Raw genomic sequence first — 19897 nt, 5'->3', positions numbered from 1 at the left:
CACAGTAGTCAAAAACTCTAATGCTTATATTATACATCATGATATATTATATGTCAAAAAACCTTAAGCTATATTAAGAGAGGAAGGAATAGTGTCCAAAACAAAGAAGGTGATAGTTCCACTATATTAGCCAAAATGGCCTTCTCTCTGTTCCTCACACATAACACTCCATTTCCCTCTCTGCACTAGCTATCTCATAGCCTGGAAGTTACTCTCCTCACTTTTGCCTCACAGAATCCCTCTTTTCCTTTTCAACACAGTTCTACATAAAGCCTTTCCTGACACATCCAACCACTAGTGCCCTCCCCCTCAACCTATTTTGTATAGATTTCTGTTTGCTCTCTTTAGCTTTACTAAGAATACATTCAAACATGTACCTGTTATCTCCCCACTAGAATGCAAGCTCCTTTCAAGGAGGGGTTGTAACTCACTATATTTGTATTCCCAGCAACTAGTATAGTGTCTGGCATACAGTGGATGCTTGGTAAGTAACTGCTGATTGATTGATAATATGCCTTGACAAGACTACGTCTGGAATACTGTGTTCAGTTCTTAATGTCACATTTTAGAAAGGCCATTAACAACTGGGAACACACTCAAAAAAGGGCAAACAGGATTAAGAAAGGACTGCAGGAGTATGCCATACAAAGATGTGAAAGAACTAGAATGGCTAAGCTGGTGAAGACTTAAGAACAAGATACATAGCTTTGAAAATATGAAGGGCTGTTACGTGAAAGCCCTTGTTCTGCCTAGCCCCAGAGGGCAAAACTATTAACAATGAGTCAAAGTTAAAAAAAAAGGTTAGTTAGGTTTGATATAATGCAAAACTTCCTAACTCTTGGAGCTATGGACCACTCAGGAGACAGTGTGTTGCTCCCAGCACAGGTTGGATGACCACTTCTTAGTAATGGTGTCCAGGGGATTCATTCTCAGGTATAACCTGGATGAGATGGCCTCTTTGGTCCCTTCTAACACTAAGATTCTGTGATTTTATCTTTGTGATGGATGCTCCTAAAGTGCTTGAAGACAACTTTCTCTTATATACTTTAAACATTCCCACAGCAATAATTATTACAGTATAACTTACTCAACAAGTCTTTTTTTTAACATGTGATTTGAAAAATAAACATCAGCCCAGCCCTCACTAAACAAATTCCAGATTAGTGGAGTCTCAATTTAATGAGACTATGCAAAGGGAAAAGATGGGGTTTGGAAAAACAATTTCTTAAGCCTATGATTTTAACACGAACATTTACCTGGGTTATACATGGTTTTCACCAATAAAACTTCAGCTTACCTTGGCTTTATTTGATGTCTTCTTTCCACCAAACCCTCCAGAGCCAACAATGAAGACAGAGAACTGATTAAAGCATATAAGCTCTTTCCCATTGTAGGAATAAACTTTAAAAAAAAAAGTTAAAGCAAAATTAGTTACTAATCAAAGATGTAACTACCTAATCAAGATATCAGCAACAACTCCTGATTCTGCTACTTTCTACCTATCTGTTCATGGTCAAACCACTTCAGTTCTAGGTTTCAGTTTCCTCATTTGTAAAATAGGGACTAGATGATTTCTAAGGGTCACTCAAGTTTTAACTCCTATTATCCTCTGGTTCTGTAAAAATTTCCATCAAGTAAAATTCCATTTTTAAAGAGTTCTGTAATAAGAAGAGACTTCCAAGTTCTAGTAACAAGTTTTAATGATCTGGTAACAATGAATAATAATATAAAGAGGAAAAATTTCTCCAATTCTTGGCCACTGCTCCTCTATGTAGTAACTCTTTATTCCTACTCCCACTTATGAAGGCTTAAAGAAATAAAAAGACATCCACTACAGCACAGAAAAATTTGCTCTCCATAATCTCTCAGATTTTGAGTTCTAATCAGGTGCACCTATAATTCCTCACACTTCAAAGGACTGCATCGAGTCAAAAAGACTGCAAAAGATGAAAAGTACAAATTGAATTATGTTACTTATCCTTTCTCAAGGAAGCATGGAGTGTATAATGGGCAGAGAACTAGCTTTAGATCCAGAAGACCCAAGTCCTGAAACATAATGTCTGGGTGACACTAGGTAAGTGACTTAACCTTTCAGTGTTCCAGGCAACTTTCTAAGACTATAAGTTGCAGAGAAGATGCCAAACTGAATTGGAAGAGGGAGTTTCCTCACTTGGGAGTATCCTATAATAAATGAAATTGCAGATCAAGTCTCTCTTCTATCTTTTCTAAACATAAAAGCCTCCTAATTCATAAATACCTGGGACAACACACTCCCCTAAAAAAGAAAGATAAATGTTTTATTTATCTTACGATTTTTAGGTACACATAGAGACTCAAAATGCAAATAAACAGTCAACTACAACAACAAAGTAATGAAAAGATCAGTACACAAAACACTAAATTTGTTTTATTTCAATACTTTGGGGCATGCTTAGTTTTGTTTTGTTAATTTCAATTTTGGTAAGCTATTAAGAATGATGGCCTGGCCTTCCTGCTGTTCGTCACACGACAATCCATCTTTACTCACCATGCCTTTGCACCATCTGTCCCCTCATACCTAGCACTACCTGCTCTCATCTTCCTCTTATAAATGCCGCCTTCTTCCTGAAACCTTTCCTAATTCTCCCAGTTATTAGTGCCCCTCTCCATCCAAAATTATTTTGTATATGTATGTATGTATGTACATATATACGTACTGCATACAAACACATGTTGTCTTGAGCAGTAGAATGTAAGCTCCTTGATAACAAAGATTATTTCACTTTTATCCTTGCAGCCCCAGCATCTAGCACTATTTATGGCACAAAATAAGTACCGAGTTCACATTTGTTGTTGTTTGGTTGTTTTCAGTTATGTCCGACTCTTCATGACCCCATTTGGGATTTTTCTTAGCAAAGATATTTAAGTGGTTTGCCATTTCCTTCTCCAGCTCATTTTACAGATGAGGAAACTGAAGCAAACAGGGTTAAGTGACTTGCCTAGGGTCACACAACCAGTAAGTATCTGAGACCAGATTTGAACCCTGGATGATAAGTTTTCCTGACTTCTGGCCAGGCACTCTATCCATTGTGCCATCTAGCTGCCCCTTCTGAATTCATATATCAATTCACAAAGAAGACTATTAGAGAAGGCACTGAATTTTCAAGCTGTGTTCCATCCACAAATTATATTTGGGGGTTCTCTAAAACAAATCTAGGTTTTGTTTATGGGTTTTGGTTTTTTGGGTTTTTTTTTCTGGCCAGGAATGATCCTAGATTTGGCTGCTTCCTTCGCTTTTTTGGAGATGCTACCTTGGTCCAAATACTGAATCATAAAATCAAACCCAATGTAGAATGGAAGGGAAAAAATTGAGAAAACATAGAAGAAGCTGTCTTTCATTATGACACTATTAACTGATGTTTTAAGGATTATAAAGCATTTTAACTACATTGTTTCATTTGAATTTCACAACAACCCTGTGAAGTTGGTACTACAAGTGTTTTTATCTCCATTTTACAGATGAGGAAACTGAAGGTCAAAGATATTAAGTGACTGGTCTATGGCCAATTAGTAAGTGGCAGAGAGAGGATTCAAATTCAGGCATTTCCAATTCCAATTCCAGTACTCTTCCTACTGCATCTTCTATTTTTCAGTTCAAAGATGTCCAAGACTTTTCAATAGTGTACTGACCATATGATAAGAAATATTTAATGATAAGAAATGGTGGGGCTGTGTGAACTTTTTACAATTAAAATAACTACCAACCAACTAGTACCACAAATGATAGCAGCTAATTACACCACAGCAACAGGCTATTTGGCCTTATTGGCTAAAAACGTTAGTGTGTGTTAGCTAACTCTTGGGTTTGGTTTGGTTTTTGCTAAAATTTTTAGGCAGTTTGTATTCCAGGATCAAGCAGGCAAAATCTGGCCCACAAATTACAGCCTTATGACTCAGAATCTAATTCTACTTTACTTAAACCTACTGGACCTAGACTCTGGAAGACCTGAGCTCAAATCTAGCCTCAGACATTTTCTCACTATGTCACCTTGGGCATCCCTCCAGGTCTTTAAAGTGGAAGCTGCCAAATCCTATGTAATCCTAAATGTAGCTCCACAATATTTGAATTGTTTCTTTCTGGGTGCTTGCAGTACTTTCTCCTTGATCTGTGAGCTCTGGAATTTGGCTATGATGTTCCTGGGACTTTTCATTTTGGGATCTCTTTCAGGTGGTGATAGGTGGATTCTTTTAATTCTATTTTGCCCTCTGCTTCTGGATCAATTCTGAGGTGGTTTTCTAATTGTTTGGAGGGAAATTTAGGGAATTTAGTCTTTTTATAATAATCTTGTTAAAACATTCAGTGTTTTTTGCCTCTACCTACATTAGGCATTTGATATGTTTAATTACATAGACACTGTTTAAGTATTCTCTAATTACATCACATCAAGTCTTATCTAACCTGTTGTTATTAATAATTTCAGACCTTTTTAGTCAATACTCCACTTGGGGTTTTCTTGATACTGGATAGATACTGGATTGGTTTGCCATTTCCTTTTCTGGCTCATTTTACAGTTGAGGAGCTTCAAAAAGGGTTAAGTGACTTGCCCAGGGTCACACAGCTAGTGTCTCAGGCCAGATTCAAATTCATAAAGACAAGTCTTCCTGATTCCAGGCCAGGGGCTCTACCCACAGCACCATCTACCTGCCCTCTAACCTGGCAAAATGGCAAAGTCCTGGAATCTTAGAATCATGTCATGTACTTCTTTTATAGCCCACATATTGTTTTAGAGAGAAATTCTTGTTCATTTCAACCCGGGGTTGACCTTTTCATAGACTGTGAAATAGGTAAAACTGCTTATCAATCACAAAACCTGGTTCAAGATATAGGGACCTGTAGCACAACTCTTAATAGTGTGTGAGTGTGAGTGTGTGTGAGTGTGTGTGTGTGTGTGCATGTATGTGTGTGTGTGTGTACAGAAGTAATAGTATTTTCAGTATCAGAAAGAAAAAAAAGTGAAGTAAACCTATCCACTATAATAGCACTTGCTTTTAAGACTATAAAATGACTTACCATCCAGAAGTATCACTAATCCTGATCCTTTATCCAAGATATCAACAATAACAGATTCACTGGTTAACTGTCCTGTAATGAAAAGTAACAAATGATTATGTAGTTATTCAAATGCATTAAGTTACTTCACAGCATGATTAATGACTTGCACTGTTAACTATATAAAATTGATTAAGACAATACTAATAACTTTCACTTTAGACTCACATTAAAATTTTAGCATTAATGTTACTACCTGCATTACTAAATTAAAAGAGATATGTGTTCTCATAAATAATGAAATTGGTGTTTTTACTAATGATCTTCTGGCTAAAACCAATGGTCTTATCTCAATGGTTATCCTTTTCAATTTTTCAGCTAAATTACTCACTTCTCAAGATTAATGGTTTCTAGGGGCAGAGCCAAGATGGCGGAGGGAAAGCAGTGACTTACTTGAGCTCTCCCCCAAAACTCTCCAAATACCTATAAAAAATGGCTCTAAACAAATTCTAAAGCAGCAGAACCCACAAAAAGACAGAGTGAAACAAATTTCCAGCCCAAGACAGCCTGGATGGTTGATCAGAAAGGTCTATTGTGCCAGGCGAGGAGAGGAGCGCAGCTTGGAGTAGACACGTAGGCCGCAGCAAACCTGGAGCAGGCCTCAGAGGACTTAATCACAGGCAGCTGTGGTGGTTTCCTGACTTCTCAACCCACAAACGCCAAAGACAACTTAGAAGGTCAGTGGGAAAAGTCTGTGACTGCGGTGAGAGAGAGAAGCTAGGTTTCACCCACAAGTCCTGAGCGCGGGCTGCGGCTGCCTCCTGACCTACCAACCCACAGACTGAGGGGGAATCAAGTGGCTGATCAGAGGGGGATTGCCAGTGCTGAAGCAGGAATCTCTTGCTTTGCCGGTGCTTGGATCTGGGTCACAGTTCTGAGGGGTGGTCCTGGGGCGAGGAAGAGCGCTGGCGAGGAGGAGTGCTGGAGTGGTGGAGCTTGTTGCGGTGGTGGAGAGGAAATACCTCGCCCTTTATCGTACCACCTTGGAAGAACTGAAAATTTACAGGTCCCCAGAAGTATCCCCAAAAACAGCTGTACAAATCCCTGATAGTACATTCTCCACATTGGAAGCAGACTCTTACCTTAACAAAGAGTTTAAAACTCAAGTAATTGGCCAGGATCATGAGCAAGCAACGCAAAAAGAGTCAGACTACATTATCTTACTTTGGTGGCAAAGAAGATCAAAACATACAACCAGAAGAAGACAATAAAGACAATAAAGTCCTACACCCAAAGCCTCCAAGAAAAATATGAATCAGTCCCAGGCTTTGGAAGAGCTCAAAAGGGATGGTGAGAAGCAAGTAAAAGAAGTAGAGGAAAAACTGGGAAGAGAAATGAGAGTGATGCAAGAAAATCATGAAAAAAGTCAACAGCTTGCTAAGGGAGATCCAAAAAAATACTGAAGAAAATAACACCTTAAAAAATAGCCTAACCCAAATAGCAAAAGAGGTCCAAAAAGCCAATGAGGAGAAGAATGTTCTAAAAAAGAAAACTGGCCAAATGGAAAAGGAAATCCAAAAGATTACTGAAGAAAATACTTCCTTAAAAATTAGAATAGAGCAATTGGAAGCTAGTGACTTTATGAGAAATCAAGACACTGTAAAACAAATCCAAAAGAATGAAAAATTAGAAAACAATGTGAAATATCTCATTGGAAAAACAAATGACCTGGAAAACAGGTCCAAGAGAGAGAATTTAAAAATTATTAGACCATTTGAAAGTCATGATAAAAAAAAGAGCCTAGACATTATCTTTCAAGAAATTATCAAGAAAAACTGTCCTGATATTTTAGAACCAGAGGGCAAAATAGAAATTGAAAGAATCCGCTGATCTCCTCCTGAAAGAGATCCCCAAAGGAAAACTCCTAGGAATATTGTAGCCAAATTCCAGAGTTCCCAGGTCAAGGAGAAAATAATACAAGCAGCCAGAAAGAAATAATTCAAGCATTGTGGAAACACAATCAGGATAACACAAGATTTAGCAGCTTCTACATTAAGGGACAGCAGGGCATGGAATATAATATTCCAGAGGGCAAAGGAGATAGGATTACAACCAAGAATCACCTACCCAGCAAAACTGAGTATAATCCTTCAGGGGAAAAAATGGTCATTTAGTGAAATAGAGGACTTTCAAGCATTCTTGATGAAAAGACTAGAACTGAATAGAAAATCTGACTCTCAAATACAAGACTCGAGTGGAATATGAAGAGGTAAACAGGAAAGAGAAATCATAAGAGACTTATTGATGTTGAGCTGTTTACATTCCTGCATGGAAAGATGATATTTGTACCTCATGAGACCTTTGTCAGTATTAGGATAGTTGGAGGGAAAAAATTATATGTATGTATGTATATACAGATAGGTAGGTAGATAGATAGAGGGCACAGGGTGAGTTGAAGATGAAGGGGTCATATCTGGAGAATAAAATTAAGGGGTGAGAGAGGATTATACTAGGAGAAGGAGAAAGGGAGAGATAGAACAGGGTAAACTATCTCACAAAAAAAAACAGAAAAGAAAAGGCTCTTGTAGTGGAGGGGAAACAGGACAAGGTGAGAGGGAATGAGTGAATCTTATTCTCACAGGATTTGACTTAAGGAGAGAATAACATATACACTCAATTGGGTATGGAAATCTGTCTTACCCTACAGGAAAATAGGGGGGAAGGGGACAAGAGAGTAGGGGGATGATAGAGAGGAGAGCAGACTGGGAAAGGGGGTAATCAGAAGCAAATACTTCTGAGGAGGGACAGGGTCAAAAGAAAGAACAGAATAAATGGGGGGGCAGGATAGGATTAAGGGAAATAGATTTAGGTTTTCACAGCATGTCTACTATGGAAGTGTTTTGCAAAACTGCACATGTATAACCTATATTGAGTTGTTTGCCTTTTCAATGAGGGTGGGTGGGGAGGGAGGGAGGGAGAAAATTTGGAACCCAAAGTTTTAAAAACACATGTTTAAAAAAAAATGTTTTCACATGCAACTGGGAAATAAGAAATACAGGAAATGGGGTACAGAAATCTATCCTGCCCTTCAGGAAAATAGAAGGGGAAGAGGATAAGAGAAGGCGAGGAGAGACAGAAGGGAAGGCAGACTAGGGGAAGGGGTATTCAGAATGTATGCCATCTTGGGGTGGCGGGAGGGTCAACATGAGGTGAAAATTTGGAACTCAAAATCTTGTGGAAGTAAATGCTGAAAACTAAAAATAAATAAATTTATTAAGAAAAAAAAAGAAAACTGGAAAAGAGTATGGAAGAGTTAAGTATGGACCAATGTCTTACTTCATATACCACAATAAACTCAAAATGGATATATGATCTGAATACTAAAGATCATAGCCTAAAAAAGTTAGAAAAAAAATCAGCTCAAGTTACTTTAAACAACTAAGGTTAGGAAGGTAACTTTTAACCAAACAAGAAATATAGACACTTACAAAAGATAAAATAGATAATTTGAATGACATGTAATTTCTTCCTTAAGTGCTCTAATTTATTTACTTATTGCTTTGATAAGTTCACATAATTCTTTGAATTCCAAACTATTCTTATAGTTCTTAGAGTTGTTCCAATGTCATTTCAGGAGACCTTAAAGAATTTACTGTAATAACTTCATTTTTCTCAGCAGACTACCACTCCATTTCTTTTGTTACAAAGTATAGCTAGCATTTATGAAGTGCTTTAAGGTGAGAGGGAATGAATCTTATTCTCATAGGATTTGACTTAAGGAGGGAATAACATTCTCAATTGGGTATGGAAATCTGTTTTACCCTACAGAAAAATAGGGGGGAAGGGGACAAGAGAGTAGGGGGATGATAGAGAGGAGGGCAGATTGGGAAAGGGGGTAATCAGAAGCAAATATTCTGAGGACAGACAGGGTCAAAAGAAAGAACAGAATAAATGGGGGGGCTTTAAAGTTTGCAAAGGGTTTTACATATGTTCAATCAACAATTATTTATTAAACACCTAATATGTACCAATCACTATTCTAAGCATTGGGTATACAGGTACAAAGAATGAAACAATCCTTATTTCCAATGTGCTTACATTCTAATGGAGGAGATAACTGCACATTAAAATACAGTATAAATGTTGTTACTTTTTTTTTTTTTTTTTTGGAGAGGCAATTAGGGTTAAGCAACTTGCCCTGGGTCACAAAGCTGGTGAGTGTTATGTGTCTGAGGCCAGATTTGAACTCAGGTCCTCCTGACTTCAGGGCCGGTGCTCTATCTACTGTACCACCTACTTGCCCCTAAATACAGTATAAATATAATGATAATAAATGTACATACACAAAGTAACTAAATACAAAATAGTTAAATACAAAGTAGTTTGGGAGAGAGGGAATGAGCAGTTGTGGGGATCAAGAAAGTCATTCAGGAAATGGTACCAGAGTTAAATCTAAAAGGAACAGAGAGATACTACGAGATGGAGTTGCGGAGCTTTATAAGTAGAGGGGCTAGCCAGTGCAAAAGTATGGAGATGGAGGATGGAGTCTCATGAGTAAGGAACAAAGAGAAAGTCAATTTGGCTGAATCAGAGTTTGAGAAGGAAAGTCTTGTCCAATGAGACTGGAAAAGTGTGTCAGGGCTAGATTGTGTAGGGCTTTAAAAGTTAGACAGAAAAGACCTGAAGATGGCAGAGTAGAGAAACAATTGAGTCAACCTCTCCCAAATTCCTCTCCAAACAACTTTAAAATAACACCTCAAATAGAATACCTGAAGTGGCAAAGGAACAAAAGATCAGGGTGAGACATTCTTCTAGCCCAAGACAACTCAGGAGATTGGAAGTAGAGATCTGTGAAACAGGACTGGAGACTGGCCTGGAGCCCACATGGATGCAATACCAGTCATGGGACTAGAAGTTGGTGACAGAAGCAGCAGTGGATGAAAGAGCTCTCACAACAGAGACAATAAGGGGACTTGGCAACTGATCAGAAAGAGATTAGAGGGGACCACTGTGCTAGCACTGGACACAGGACTAGAAGCTGTTTGGTAACTCTATTGCCTATATCCACTTCTGGCTCATAGTTCAAAGGTGAAGAGCAGGGTCCCTGAGGAGCAGTACCTCTTCCGGTCACAAGGGAGCTATTTATAGTCATACAAAAAGAATTCTCAAAATCACTATTGAATAGAGGAATACAAATTAAAACTCTGAGGTGCCACCTAACATACATGAAAAATGCTGGAGGGGATGAGGAAAAATAGGTACACTAACAAACTGTTGGGGTTATGAACTGGTCCAACCATTCTGGAGAACAATTTGGAACTATGCCCAAAGGGTTATGAAATTGTGCATACCCTTTCACCCAGCAATACCACCACTAGACCTATATCCCAAGGAGATCAAAAAGAAAGGAAAAGTACTTACATGTACAAAAATATTTATAGTAGCTCTTTTTGTGGTGGCAAAGAATTATATATTATGGGGATGTTCATCAACTGGGGAATGGCCAAACAAATTGTAGCATATGATTATGACAGAGTACTACTGTGCTATAAGAAATGATGGGGGATAGGTAAGTGATTTCAGAAAAAATATGGCAAGACCTATATGAACTGATGCAAAGTGAGGTAAGAAGAACTGTAAGACCATTGTGCAGAGTAAAAGTGATGTTAATGATGATCAACTGTGAAAGACTTGGTTACTCTGATCAATACAATGACCTACAATAATTCCAAATGACTCATGAACACATATTACAAAACACTTCTCACACACAAAAAGTCAGATCTGAACAACTGGAGAAATATTAATTGCTCGTGGGTTACCTGAGCCAATATAATTAAAATGACATTTATATCTATATTAATTTACTTATTCAGTGCCACTCAATTTTGTTGATATTTCTATGATGTTTTTGCCAAAAATGTGCTTCTAATCCCCAATCCATTCACTTCATTCTTTCAGACTACAGCAAGGTTGGCTGAAATCTATGACTCTCAAAGGGTGAAAATAGCCAGGTGGAATACTGCTGCAAGTAGACTCTAAGGGGTTATGATATATCTTTACAATCCCATTTTTCTGAATTCTGTCCTCTTTCCTACAACTGTTTTTCTTTAGTCCCTAGACTTATACCTGACGTTGATTGTGAAGAATATGGGTAAAAGTCTCTCAGGATATTTTTTTGGGGAGCGGGGAGTGCTTTGAAAAAATGCACATGAGTCTCTTCCCCACTATTCTTTCCTACTAACTACTTATTTCCTCACTGCCATATTAAATAATTTTAAGAATTGCAATTTGGGTTTTCTCCCTATCTTCCCTCTTGTCCTCAAAGTTCCATATTTCTCCATAGCTGTCTCTTCTCTTTGTTCTTTAGTCCTAGGGATAGTATGATTCATGGGTCTTGGGCTGCCCTTTATCTGGGGAGAAGTAAGGTTCTCCCCTGATATTCTAAAAAAAAAGGTCAATTCTCAAAGGTGTTGTCTAAAATTACAGCACCTATGAGGGTTACAGGACCACCTGAGTCAGAGCACAGGGAATGGGAAAGGGGGCTTTTAGAAGGAATAGCTGATGACTTAGTATTCAGTTATTTTTTTCTACAATAACTACTTCGAAGAAAGTCTTCCCTGATCTTCCCACTCCACTTCATTCCCTCCCTGAGTAAATGAAAAAAACATTTATTATGCACTAATTATATATCAGTCACTATGCTATACTCTGGTTGTACAAATACATAAAGCAAGATAACCCTAGTCCTCAAGGAACTTATGTACTAACAAAAGAAGTCAACAGAAATACGGCAGTGATGGCCAGAGTATTTTGGTTTGATAAGTCACAGTGATGACGAGTGAAGTCACAGGACAATTGAGAAGTACATCCTTTCCTAGAACGGCAATGTGGTTTGATTTCTACTTCCAGAAAAAGAGGAAGATAATGGGAGGGGAGAGGTTCAACTGAGTAATGTACGTCATGGCAGGAAGATGGCTAGAATACATCATGGTGGGTCTGAGGGCTCCTAGATATGATCAAGTAGTAGCACAGAACTCCAGGGAAAGAGATGGAATACAGAAAACATGGCAAGAAGATGGTCTTTCTAAACTAATTTATGCTTATTTTGCATATGATTATATACGTACATGCTGTTTTCTTCTTGTCACTGATTCTTGTCTTACATTTGTTTCCTGAATTTGGGGGCTCTTTATTTGCATAATTTGATATGGTAGAAGGAGAGCTGCCTTTACAATACATTCATGTTTGCAGGATCTTGAAAAATACGTTTTAGATTTAATCTTTCCTCTCCATTTCTATGGCAGTTGAAGCGTAACCTTGGACATCATTTAAGAGCAGAATGAATTTACCAATTCAGTTCCATACTGATCAAACTACAAAGGGTTACTTTAGAGAGCCAGAAAAGCAAATTCATCAGGAAAAAGAGAGTCAAAAATCTCAAAGGAAATAATGAAAAAAAAAAAAAAAAGCAGGACAGGAGACATACCAGTACCAGATCTCAAACTATATTACAAACCAGTAATCATCAATACTATTTGGTATTACTTTAAAAAAGAAGAACTGCTTAGTGGATCAGATTAGATATATACAAGACCAGAAGCAAACATGTAGCATAGCATTCAATAAACCTAAGGGCACTCAACTACTACAAGACTCACTATTGAACAAAACCTGCTGGAAAACAGTCTGGCAAAAAAATTAGATTTAGATTTACATCTTACACCATTTACAACAATAAACTCCAAATACATGTGACTTAGCAATAAAAGGTCAAAAAGTCAAACCATAAACAAATTAGAAGGTCAGAGAAGATGCCTTTTACAACCATCAACAGAGGAAGACTTCTTGAATAAACAAACAACAGAGAGGATCACAGGAAATAAAATGTGCAATTTTGATTACACAAAACTGCAAAGTATCTGCACAAATAAAATCAACAATTAACTGAGGAAACTCTTTGTAGCAAATTACTCTGATAAAGATCAGATATCTAAGATTGATAGAAATTCATAGAAATATATAAAAACAAAAATTATTGCTCAGTAAATCAAAGGATATGAACAGACAAAAATTGTTGCTCAGTAAATCAAAGGATATGAACAGACAGATCTCAAAAGACAAAAATCTAAGTCAGCAACAACCATATGAAAAAATGCACCAAATCACTAATCACGTGAGAAGTACAAATTAAAACAACTCTGAAGTTCTACCTCACACCGATCAAATTATTAAAGATGACAAAAAAAGAAAATGATAATTATTGGTGGGGCTATCGAATAATATACATGATATAAACACTTCTAGTGAAGCTATAAAGTGGTCCAACCATTCTGGAAACCAATCTGGAACTATACCCCAAAAGTCACTAAACTGTGTACATTCTTTTATCCAGTGATACCGCCACTAAGTTTGTACTGTAAAGAGGTCAAAGAAGGAAAGGACCCATATGTACAAAAATATTCATAGTAGCACTCTTTGTTTTAGCAAAAAGCTAGAAACAAAGTAGATATTTATTAAATGAGAAATGACTGAACATTTTTTTTTAAAATGTCTCAACAAGGATTTATTCAAACTGAACCTCACACGGACATGCTTTGCTCAAGTCTCACTTGTAAACAGATTGCTTGGATTTTTTTTCTTTATATAGCACAAGTCATTGGCCAAACACTTAGACCCACAACATTTCAGACCCCTGGCTCTATGTCTCTTTAATACTCCCCATCCCATATCCCCCGCCCTTTTCCTCTGTGTTCACTACACAGTGTTTTTGCTTTTTTGTATAGGTTCTTTCTGTAGAATTCTTTTTTCCTCCTGCATTTATAGTATTTTTAATTTCTTCTCCAAGCAGGTATCCTCTGAATCTGTCTTCCAATTCTAATCCATGTCTTTTGAGTCCATTTCCATTCCTATGGCATAGGAATGTAATGGAATATTATTGCACTATAAGAAAATGAAAGGGATGGATTCGAACATATATGAATCAATATGTTTCCACCATTTTTTGCATAGGAGGAATATTATGGGTATGGAACACTTCATGTGATGTTGGCCTTGATTATGCATTAGGTAGTTTTGCTTGCCTGTTTTTTCTTTTTTCTTTGTTATAAGGGGTAGCTTATTGGGGTGGGGAAATGCAGATGTAGAGGCAGCTGGTAGCACACTGGATAGAACACTCAGCTGAAGTCAGAAAAACCAGAGTTCAAATTCAGCCTCACACACTTACTAGTTGTAGTAAGCACTACACTTGACCTGTTAGCCTCAGTTTCCTCAACTGTAAAAATATTAGCATCTACTTCACAAGGTTACTGAGATAATATCTGTAAAGCACTTAGCACAGTTCTGGGCACATAGCAAGCACTATATAAATGCTTATTCCCTTCCTCTCCTACCCTTTCTCCTACCCTTTCACCTTCCCCCACTCCCATGAAGAAGCTTTTTAAAAATCAACAACTTTAAAAAATGTTTGCTGAACACATGACCCAAACTCTCAATCATTCATTCATATTTGTCATCATTCAGTACAATTAGAGCAAAGATCTATCAAACATGATAATATTGTTCTTCAGTTGATAAGGCTGGAGCCATGTCTTTCTACATTTCTGTATCTCTCGACAGAGCCTAGCATACTGCCTTACATAATAAATGTTTAATGAAGGAAGGATTAGGAAAAAGAAGGAATCATTGATCTAGAACTGAAAGGGGGCTACAGAGCGATCTGGCCCAACCTCTCATTTTACAGATGAAGAAACTTAAACTGAGGAAAATTAAGTGACTTTCCCAATGTGTCCCTTGTAGTAAGCACTAACAGTAGGATTGGAATCCAGTTTCTACCACACCTCACAGCCTACTGAAGGAAAGAAAAAAGGAAGCAGAGACGAAATAAGATAGTAGTTTATTTATATATGCTGACGCTACAGCATACATAATATAGTAGCCAAGGGGGTTATGATGACTAAGGGCTGAAGTGATCTAGGCCTAGGCAAGAACTAGCTTGGGTTTAAAAACACAAAGCCTCAGGGGGCAGCGAGGTGGCGCAGTGGATAGAGCACCCGGCCCTGAAGTCAGGAGGACCTGAGTTCAAATGTGACCTCAGACACATAACACTTACTAGCTTTGTGACCCTGGGCAAGTTGCTTAACCCCAATTGCCTAAGAAAAACAAAAAAACAAAAACGAAACAAAACAAATAAAAACACAAAGCCTCATGAAACACCTGGTGGCTTAAGAGAAACCATAAGAACTATTCTTCTGTTCCCTCCCTAATCTTTGCTTAGTCTAAAGAGTAATTTTATAACTAGTAAACTGTCACTGAAGTAAAAAAAATTATATTTTCTAATAGGAAAAAGAAAAGTACATTAAAAGAAATTTTGCCCTTTTTTGCTTTTAGAACACCATTGGATTTGGTGTCAAAGGTATGAACCCTATCTCTGTCCTTCATTATCTGTGTGATCATAAGCCAGTCACTTCACATGTCTGGCCTTTATCTGTAAGTAGGTATGGGTAGGAAGAGAGTAGGGGAAAAGAAATTTAGAGGACCTCTAAGGTATCAACACGTGACTTAGTTACTGAGAAAAGAACTACTATTCACAACTAAAGGAATTATTCCTAAGGACATATAATCATTTAGTTTAACTCCACACACATACTACATTATACAAACAGAACATTCATCTATTTATCATGATGGCCAATAAGGCATAAAACACTAATCACAGAATCAATAAGTATTTAAATTTTGATTATGAAACAGAAAGCACTGAGAACTGACCTGTTCTAGGAAGTGGTTTATACAACTCCAAGTACTGCTCACCATGAAGCAACTGTGTTGGGGATAAAGACAACTTTATTAACAAGTTTTTATTTCAAATAGACCCTAGCAGAAACATATTAGTGAACTGCTACGCTAATAATAAGGGAAATGCAAGAATAATTCCAAAGTTTCCAAACAAACTGATAAATATGAAAAATGATAAGAACGGTTAAGTGCCGAACGGGTGATGGAAAGACAGGCAGATAAATTTATTCCTACAGGATGCCTTCCTCAAACTCTCTTAATTCTTTTGCCTTTTCTTTATTAATTATTTCCTATTTGGCCTGGACTGGGAGAAAGAAGACCTGGGATTTGAGTCCCAGCCTCAAAGTATCACCTTATATGTTTCATAATACTTCCAGATATATCATCTCTTGAGAGTGTCAAAATCATTTAAGGCAGGCAAAACAGACATTTATTATTTGGCCTTTACTAGACAAGTAATCTTAGACAAGTCTCAATCTCCCCATCTCTAAAATATTGCTAATAATACTTGAACCACCTGCCTCATAGGGTGTAGTAACCAAAGCAGCAAAATAACAGTCTCAAATTACTAGCAACATGAGTTGTTGCCACATGAAAGCCACAAGAGAGTTGTGATTATTGTTTCTTTTGAGTTAGAAAATTGAGCTCTGACATTGCTTTATCCCAAGTTAAAAGCATTTACACATAAGAAACAAAATAATTTGACCCAGTGGAAAACAAGCCAAATTTAGAGTGAGAAGACCTAGGTTTGCATCCTGGCTCTGCCACTTACTACTTGTATGACCCTGCACAAGTCATTTAACTACTTTGGGCCTTGGGGCCTCATCTTTAAAAAGAGGGTGTCAGACTAGATGGTCTCTAAAGTCCCTTCCAGATCTAAATCTGTAACACTATAACCTTATGAACAATAAATTAAAATACCTCAATTTTACAAATCATATTCTTCCCAAGTTAAGCTGGGTCCTGAATAATAACAATAAAAGAGATACACATAAAAAAAGAAATGTCAGTGCATTTTATGACACAAGCTCCTTTAAAAGTGTCATTAAAAATGCTTCCCAAAGGTCCCATGCTGTACTGGAATCAGATCTCTGAACTGGGAATCAAACCTGGGTTTGAGAATTGGTTGTCCCATTTCCTAGTCATTCAACCTGTCTGAACCTCATTTTTAAAAAGTTGTTCAAGATATACTCATATGTTTTTCTTATTAAAACAGTATTCATTTTCTAAATGATCACTTATATATTTCACTCTAGAAAATACTATTAAAAGCAGTGTAAGAGGCAGCCTGGTACAGTGGTTGGAGCTGGCCTAGAACAGGGTCACTTTGGTTCAGTTTCCAATTCTGACATTTCCTGGCTTGATAACCCTTAACTTCTGCAAGGAAGTTACTGACCTGCACTGGTAAAGAACGCCCTCACTAGAAGCATTTGATGCAATTAAACCACAGGTCCAGTAACTATCTGTATTCTAAATTAATATGAAAAGATTTGCCAAATCTTTATGCCTGAAATACTACAAGGTACTTTTGCAAAAACAAAATGTACATGGAAATAAAAAAAGGCATTATTCTCACCCACAAAGGAAAAAAGCCAATAAATGTTTCTCAAAACACATACCTTTGCAAAGTTTATATTAAGTCCTGGAACTTCTGACAATCCTCCCATCATAGATTTCTGAGCTGGGATGATGCCAAAGGTAGGTAAGCAGGAGAAATCTGAGCTTCCCTCATAAACAAATTTTAAGTTTTCTGGATTCTTAATTGATGCACCCACTCCAAGGGCGTACATAATAGCTTCAAGTTCAGAGTAAGAAAAGGTCTGCTGAGGCAGCTTATAGCCAATTGCTCTATTCTGTGAATAAAATTTGGTTTCTTTTATTATTTTCCCTTAGAAAGTCATTATTTTATTTATAAGCTATTATTAAAATAATAAAACTACTATTTCATCTTATAAGTACTCAAATTTTACATTCAAAAAAAATGACAAGATGGAATCCCATTTGAAGGAGTGTTATCATAGCTTTATCATATCTGACTTCCTATTTAAAATGGGTTCTCTTTTGCTATGGGGTACATGTGCATGCGTGTGTGTGTGTGTGTGTGTGTATGTGTGTGTGTGTGTTTGAGAGAGAAAGACAGAGAAACAGAAAGAGAGAGAAAGAGAGATGGAAAAAAATGGAACAAAGTGCTTTTTATATGAACAGATGCCTTTTTCGAGGGGGCAGGACTTCTTTGTTCCTGGTCATAAAAAGATCAAGCTCAGGACTCATCGCATTTTCTCCCTTCTCCCCCTTGCTCTGATAATTATTGCTCTCTCTCTAGCCTCTATCATAACAACCCAGAAATACAATGCTAAGACCAGCTATGGAACTAACTTTATTTATAATTAATAATTAAAGCAGGATTAAATTTAGTTATTCATCTGAATAATGTCTATATAACATGATTAACTAGACTACAATCATCTTTAGTGGTGATAATTCTAAGCTTAACTTTTAGTATATGAATGTCACACATATGTTACTTCTGACTCATTTTCTATTAGCAGTCAGCCTTTAGGTTGACTTTTTGCTTTTCAATCATATACAATCTAATATAAAATAAAATTTGAAAAGCTTCCACTTATATGGTTTAGATAATAATTCTTTAATTTAACATATTTACAAAATATCACACTATCCTAAAAATCACAATGTCTGACTTTTTGATAATGGGCCATAAAAATAAGAGCAAAGTGTAAAAATTACAAGAGAAAAGCATAGAATAAACACCAGTTGATAGCTGCATTTCTTTGAAAATGCTGACAGGGTGAGAAGTTGGAAGCCATGCTGTAAATCTTCAGACTATATAACAATGAAAGTTTTCCAAAATAATACATGAAGATTCCTTCTAAAAATAGCAATAGGACAAATGGATAGTTTTTAAAAGAAAGCGAAACATTTCTAATATTCCAAGTTGAGAAGCCAATATCTAATACAATGATTAGATAGGATCCTTAACAGATTCTGTGCAAACATTTATTTAATTGTACCAAAGGGTAAAAAGTAAAAGTATCATCCTTTGTTTTTGATTATCTTAATTATAATTTGACTAAGATTGAGTATATCCCTCATTAAGAGATACAGTCATTTTTTCTTATACTAGGTTCACAGTCAATTTTAAAAACAACTCCTTTCCTGATAAGGAAATGTTTGAAATTGGGTATATTAAAAACTGAACTTGGCCAAGTCTATACATTTCAACAAATATGGTCAAATTACCTTGTGGGAGGTAGGGATCGGGGAGGGTAAGCAGGTGGGTTACAGACTACAGGGCACACACTATGCCTTTGTCTCTTTGGAGGAGGTAGATCAAAGTTTTAGGGCCCACACAATGGACCTTATTCACTATATTGTAGGAAAGGCTCTGCAATGGATCATCCCCAAGGAATTATTTTCATCAGCCAGAACTAGGGTAGAGCTAAAGGCTCTGAAAAATACCAGTTAACTACTGACTCCCTTATCTACAGAAGATGAGATAAGCAATAAAGGAGGGAGAAGAAATGATTATTTAGGGCACAACAGCCAAAAATACAGCATTGATTTGCATATTAGAAGGAGGAGCAAGGAGGAGATAAAGGGAAAAAAGATAAAGAAGAGTTAAGTTATACAGCCTTTTAAGTATTAGAGCCCCTTTTTTTCAGTGTTAAGAGTCTCTGTTGTGAATTTGATCAGTCACCCATATCCACATTCTAACATATCAAAGTCAAAGATGAATGACTCTTGTTTAAACTACTTGTGTACCTGGCTTCTTTCAACTATTAAACATAAAAAACTTCAAAGTTTATAATCCCATCTATCCTGAAAGTTGACGATATTTACCAAAAAAAAAAAAAAAAAAAAAGGCACCAGAGAAGACAGTTGCTTTGGTGTTATTCCCTCTACTTACAAATGCTGAAGTGGTCTCTAATACAGCATGACTTGTATGATTCATGGAAACGCCTTCCTGAGAGTCTATTTTATGTATGACTTCAATCATACCTGCAATTGACTCTAAAATAAACAAAAATTAAGGACAATATTAAACATCTG

General features: G+C 36.8%; 1 protein-coding gene across 1 annotated transcript in view; it reads right to left on the bottom strand.

Moving 5' to 3' along the window:
* The window catches only part of HSD17B4 (hydroxysteroid 17-beta dehydrogenase 4), a 122903-nt gene that overhangs the window by 45005 nt on the left and 58001 nt on the right, over positions 1–19897 (bottom strand). The window contains exons 12-16 of the mRNA XM_027874972.1: positions 19755–19858; positions 17446–17679; positions 15800–15851; positions 5051–5122; positions 1298–1401 (exon numbers count right to left, since the gene is read on the bottom strand). Of these exons, the coding sequence (XP_027730773.1) occupies positions 1298–1401; positions 5051–5122; positions 15800–15851; positions 17446–17679; positions 19755–19858 (566 nt within the window). The remainder of the gene's footprint in view (positions 1–1297; positions 1402–5050; positions 5123–15799; positions 15852–17445; positions 17680–19754; positions 19859–19897) is intronic.

Source organism: Vombatus ursinus, unplaced genomic scaffold (assembly GCF_900497805.2).
Source record: "Vombatus ursinus unplaced genomic scaffold, bare-nosed wombat genome assembly UNPS02014807.1, whole genome shotgun sequence".
NCBI classification, from domain to species: Eukaryota; Metazoa; Chordata; class Mammalia; order Diprotodontia; family Vombatidae; genus Vombatus; species Vombatus ursinus.
This window is presented reverse-complemented; position numbering and strand designations above follow the sequence as displayed.